The 6,582-nt window shown below is 36.0% G+C and overlaps 1 protein-coding gene across 1 annotated transcript; it reads right to left on the reverse strand.

The window, feature by feature from the left end:
* Positions 1–3,105: 3,105 nt before the first annotated feature.
* Positions 3,106–4,326, reverse strand: LOC127945897 (protein arginine N-methyltransferase 6). Its single transcript, XM_052542005.1, has one exon. The coding sequence runs from the start codon at positions 4,280–4,282 to the stop codon at positions 3,215–3,217; it is 1,068 nt and encodes a 355-aa protein (XP_052397965.1). The 5' UTR covers positions 4,283–4,326; the 3' UTR covers positions 3,106–3,214.
* Positions 4,327–6,582: the final 2,256 nt, after the last annotated feature.

Below are 6,582 nucleotides of genomic sequence, written 5' to 3' on the forward strand. Positions count from 1 at the left end.
AAATAAATTAATTGACACAAGATTCCCTCTGAAATTTCTAGTAAATTTCACAAACATTTACAAAGACAGCAATTGATATAGAAGAAGATACATATATAGAAGATATAGAAGATCATAGATATAGAAGATAAAGAGGAAAAAACTTCAGACAGGTTTGGAACAACACAAGGGTGAGTAAATTATGACGGTGAACTATCCATTTAAATTACTAAATTTTAAATGTCTTCAACTGTGACATTTAAACATAAATCTCTGCTAAAAATGACAAGCACTGTAAAGAAAATGTGCCAGGTAACAGTGAATTTCTAAAACTGAAGTAGTACATCAAACCTTCTTGTGGCAAAGCCTTATTCACATGTATTTTAACCCTGGTAATTTTCAACATTTCAAACCGAGCACCATCATTATGTATTTTTATATTCAAGCTTTAGCCTCTGCTTTTATTTTATTTATTTTTTTGCCATGGAAATATTCACAGTAGCAGATGATTTTCCTCCAAAACTAATCTCATCAAACATAAAATGCGCAAAACCTCCAAATCTACAGTAAACATATTAACCCCACAAAATTAAAATGTTTTTTAACTGCTGTTCATTAAATCTAGTGCCTTTTAAGGACCATATGAAGGCAGAGATCACACCATGAGAGACCTTCTGTTACTGTGGCTTATTTTAGTATGTTAATGAAATCAAATCGGCCTGCTTATGATAATGATGACAAATTGTCACTTGGCCATGGAGATCAGTGCCTTGGGATCTAGTCTTCTAAATTAGGATTTGTCAATAACATGCTTCCAATTTGTCTTCTCACAAATAAAAAATATTGGTTACTGTAACTGGCAGGCGGCAAATGATTTATCCTGGTTTATTTACAGTATCATTATTAACATACCAGGGGATGTATTGGATAAAATGATATGCCTTTGTGGATAAAACTCATTGAGGCTGTCTAAGAGACAGAGACACAGCTCTGATTTAATTTGATCCTTACTGTCTACACAACTATTAATAGTAAGAATCAATTAGATCCATTCAATTCTTAAATATGGGAAGATATTTTGATCTGTTGTTATTAAATGGAATGCATCAAATCAAGTGTGGCTCTAAAAGAATGTTAATGACGCATCTTTCCAATTAACAGCAACATAACAACATGAGCTTGCATTAATACAAAGAAAATGAATGTACTCCAATCAATCACTAATAAACAAATCAGTCCAGGAGATTTTTGTGGATTAGAAACTTCCAGCATTTGAACTGCATTCAATGATAATCCAAATCACAGATAATAAAATGACTAATGATAATTGGGTCAACAGGTATTTGAGCTTAAGCTTATACATACAACAGAGAAACCAGCTTTGATTGGATTCCAAGGCCACAAATATCCATCTGCTCAGGCCATATTCAACTTTAATAAGTCATGACTTTTGATAGTATGCACACAATACACTACATATTTTGTTTATGTCAATAGCATTCTTGGTGCCAAAGCCACTGTAGAGACAAGGTTGAGATACAGTTATGCACAATTTAGGACCCAACGTTCATGAAATGTGTTCATTACATTACTTTAACAAGCTATAAATTGGTAATTGCTAAAACATAGTATCGATCACTATAACTAAATGAGCGTGACCAAAATAAATGTATAGGGCTTAACCTCACTGTTGCTTTAGAACTTGCAAATGGCCTTCCAACAATGACTTCATACAGATTCTCCATACTGGACCATACTCTCTCCATTCCTCTCACTATAACATAAGACAATGCTTTAATTTGAGCAAGTACAAACAGTGGGGTGCAACCCATAAATGAGCCACATGTCTGGAAAGGTTGTAAAGGGGAAAAAAACAAGGCTGACTGCAAATTATATATGCAAGTTATTAAATAATTCACGTTTGTCTTAAGTGTAATTTCTTCAAAATTGAGAATCTAGAATCTGAGGGTGCAAAAAATCTAAATACTGAGGAAATAGCCTTTGGAGTTGTCCAAAGGAATTCTTAGAAATGCATATTTACAGTAGGAAATTTACTAAATATCTTCATGGAACATGATCTTTACTTAATATCCTAATGATTTTTGGCATAAAAGAAAAAATTATAATTTTGACATACAATGTTTTTTTTTTTTTTTTTTGGCTATTGCTAAAAATATACCCCAGCGACATAAGACACATGTAGTTAAAAAAAGCTAAATACTGTATGTGGGCTTATCAACTTTCAAAAGGAAAGGAGAAAATACCTCTCATATAATATGTTGTTAAAATATCTAAAAATATCACAAACCGTGTTCCGAAGATAAACGGAGGTCTATTGAGGGTGAATTATTAATTACAAAATTTTGATTATTGGGTGAACTAACCCTTTGATGTCAAAGGATGTGCATCCAATTAAACTTCAGAGAGTAGTCACCTGATAATATAGCTAAATACTAATATCTGACTCACAGGCTAATAAATCATTGCTGTTTACACATTTAGTATAATAATAGTGTCAATACTCCTATTTGTGGCAATGCAACTACTTTTAATGCTAATAAGTGTGATTTTTTTAAAATCATTTTGACACTGCTTTGGGTCACCAGCCAATCCAAGCTCAAGGATCTAACCTAACCTCAGGGGCTTGCAAATATTTTCCAAAACTTTATCTTGAAACTGTGAGTGAACATAATCCTATGCTACTCGGGCCAACCAAAACTGGACCTATTTTCTCTTCAATCCCTGGTAAATAAAAAATGGAGTGTTTCCATTTTTTTTTCACACAATAAAGAAAATTACAGAGTTTAGACAAGCACCATTTATTTTGTTTAACTTTGTGCATTTGCTGTTTGCAGACAGGAGTTTAAACCTGATTTAAATTTGTTTCCCCGCAGACACTTAACATAGATTTCAAAGCAACTATTCATAGTGAATTCTGTGCAAAACCAAGTGAAAAAAAAATTAAATAAAAAAAAAAAAAAACATCCAAAAGGAGCGCTAATGGATTTTATTAGTATGTATTTCAATAATCTGGAATTTATCCCACATTATTTTAAGATCCTAATAGATTATATGAAAATCAAAAAAAAAAAAAAAAAAAAAAAAGACAAAAGATTTTCCAGTGTATCCAGTGATTCTGTTTATTTCATCACAATGAGACTTCAAATTCCAAATGTCATTAGCATTCCTTCTATTTGACTAGGGAAATAACTACAAATAAATAATGGCCAAATCTCTATTTAACTTCTAAATACTGATCAGGAATAGAAAAAGTTTTGGAGTGCTTTTTCTGTTCACCTATTGAATAGTCCACATGGATGCATATATGTCTAGAATTCTCCTCGGAGGGATACAAACTGATCTCCCCCTCAACTTTAGTGTCCTGCATCACATCCACAGCATCATCCAGATACAGCACAGCCTGTTTCCAGTGTGTCTCTGGTTTGAAGGGAGATGTGGAGAGCACCAGGGCCTTCTCCTCAGAGGGGAAAGTCACTGTGAACCACACACAAAAGGCGTGGATGGAGGACGAGCCGAAGCACTGGCAGCTGAACACGCCCCTCACATCTCTGAGCTGCTCCAACGTGACCGTGTTCAAATCCAGCTCGGTAAACTTGCACGGGTGGGAAAGCACATCCTCCACCGTCACCGGATTCACAGTGATGTCTTTGTTCATGATGCACTTCCTGGCAAAGTCGGTCATGCAGGACATGTCCACGCCGTACTGTGCTTTGACGGTGCTCCAGAAATTCAATCTACCCTCCACCACCAGATCGTTTATGGGAGCGATGTAAAGATCCGCGCGGGACGGTAATATGAGGCCACCGGGTTTGAGCCACTTATCCCGGGCGAAGATCACTGAGTTCAGCATGGATTCGTGGAGGAGCGCGTAGCCCATCCATTCACTGACGATCACATCTACCTGTTCGGCCAGTTCGATTGTCTCTAGTGTGGCTTTAATGACTTCGATTGTGTCCTCCATCTGATTCAGTTTTACGATCCTCACAGCCTGATCGGCGATCGAGCTCGCTTCGACTGCATAAACCTTCCTGGCCCCTGCTTGCGCACAGAATAAGCTCAAGACGCCGGTACCGGCTCCCACATCAAGCACCACTTTCCCCTCTATTGACTTACTGTTTTTAAAAATGCCCATTCTGTACGTATTAGTGCGCACAGTGTCTGCAATCATCTCTTCGTGAATAGTGACATCGGAGTAGCTGTCAAAGTACATGTAATCCTCTGTACTCCTATCTAATTTTCTTTTCTTGGTACCGTGCTGTGACATTTTCCACAAGTTTGCCATGCGTCTTTAATTTTCCCAAAGTAGCTTCCGTATCCGAAACGCAATACAGAAAGGCATCATGGGAGATGTAGTTTTTAAACACGGCTGCTTGATTCGGAAAGAACGATAGCCTGTTATGAAATGAACTACACTTCCCAGTGGCAAGGAATTCTTACAGGAACTAGATATAATTTTATTTATTTATTAAAAAAAAAAAAAAAAAAAAAAAACACGTTATTGATACATTTTTGTTAGTTTATTTAGCTATAGTCGTTTTTGCTTTCAGTAATTTAGCTAAATGTGACAACATCCCCTTAAGAACATGTGGAGACGACTCCCATGGAAAGATAATTCATAAACTAAACAATTAATTATATTCTAAAAAGGCTATTTCTCTTTGGTGCTGGGTTAGTCTGTATTAAATAGGATATAATTATTGTTATCTATAAACAATATTTTGAAATCAGGTGAATAAAGTGACAAGCTACATATTATAATCAATCCTGTTCTAGACCTATATGCAAAACAAATGTACCACTTATATTTGTTTGGTTATTAAAGTTAATGCTGCATGCTGGCCCACACAAATAAGTGGATTAAGCCTGATAAATTCTCTCTCTCTCTCTCTCTCTCTCTCTCTCTTTACAGTGTCTAGCATTGCTGTCTGCCTGTTTGGCAGTAGTTCCAGGACAGCTGTTAAAACTGACTGTGCCCAGCTGTAGCTGTACTAACATAACATCATGGCTCTGTCTGAGCCAAGCTGCATTTTCCACCATGACGGATGGCATGATCTGCTTTTAACCTTAATAAAATAGCACTGCCTCATCCTCAGCCGTCACTCTCCCCACACATGCTAAAGGCTACACACTGACAGCTAGCTATTCCTCCTGAATACAGTGTGTTTTATGATTTCTTCTGCTATATCTATGGTGTTAAATGTTCACGGTTGGGTTATAAGATCTGGCCTTTTTTCAGCAGTGTCCTTAAGTTGAACTCACAGATTAAGAAGTCAGAGGAAATGGGAGCACATAGGTTATCATCATATGACATCTATTCACATTTCTGTTAATGGAAAAATTAAATATTATACAGGGTTAATTCAGTATACATGTAAATGGGAATTACAGCACTGCATTCATGAAGCTAAAGAAAGAAAGAAAAAAAGTTCCACAAAATTCTAATTTCCTAAGATTTTATTTATGAACAATCCATCCATGTGCTACATAAAAATAAAATAATAATAATAATAATAATAATAATAATAATAATAATAAACAAAACATATATTTTCTGGATGTTGTAATAAAGAAGAAAAGAGACAGAATCTACTTATGTTTCATCATGACTCTGCAGTCAACATGACATCAAAACACCTATTTACTTTCTGAATACACATTAATGGATTATTTAGAACAACTAATCTGTTCACTGCCACACATACTATTTACCAATCTTAACTGTTAGTCAAATAGCTTACGTATTGTTTTAGCAAACTAGCATTTAGTCTGGCTCCATTCTGGTACTTAAAGCTCAATTTCACCATCATAACAATTCTTGCCCTTACTGAATATCTATTACATCTGCAAAGGATATGTGAAACATTTATGCTTTTTTATTGCATTTGCATTGTATTTTTTCTCTCTCTCTGACCAGCAACCAACTTTTGGGTGATAACCCACCAGATGTGGACAAATGTATTAGAATGTGGTGTTTTGCTAAATTTCTTTCCCCTATTTGTCTCTCCCAAATTTCCATTGGGTACTTTTGAGTCCTTGCTATGATAACACAAATTTAAACAAAATCCTATGAACATTTTTACACATTCTGAAATGATTGCAAAATAAAATAATAACAACAACAAAAAAACTGTGTGTTTGCACAGACACTGGCATCTGATCTCGCTTTAATTAAAATTGCACATCAGTGTTTGCCCATCTAAAGCACAGACTCTGAGCTGATTGGAAGGGGATGGACTGGCAACGAAGGAAGAGGCTTTGCTCAGTGGTCCTGAAACATGTCTGGGAAGCCTGAGATAATTTCAGAGTGGAGAGATGGTGGTTTCTGCAAAAGGAAGAGACTGGTTGTTCAAACATGAGTGTTACAGCAGGAAACCAAATCACTTTGGACAATGAAGGATGTCCTGAAAACATTTGATAACAGAGCTCAAGCAGATTTTTCCTGGGTGGCTCATGTTGTTTCCAATCCGCCTGCTGAATCTTGTTTGGTTGGATCAGTTAAGGGTGAGGACATGTGATAAGTCTGCTGAAAGGATGAAACTCGAAGGGGAAGTCACAATCACGGCGGCGTACTGGTGGTTTGAT

The sequence above is a fragment of the Carassius gibelio genome, chromosome A24 (assembly GCF_023724105.1).
Source record: "Carassius gibelio isolate Cgi1373 ecotype wild population from Czech Republic chromosome A24, carGib1.2-hapl.c, whole genome shotgun sequence".
In the NCBI taxonomy this organism is placed as follows: domain Eukaryota; kingdom Metazoa; phylum Chordata; class Actinopteri; order Cypriniformes; family Cyprinidae; genus Carassius; species Carassius gibelio.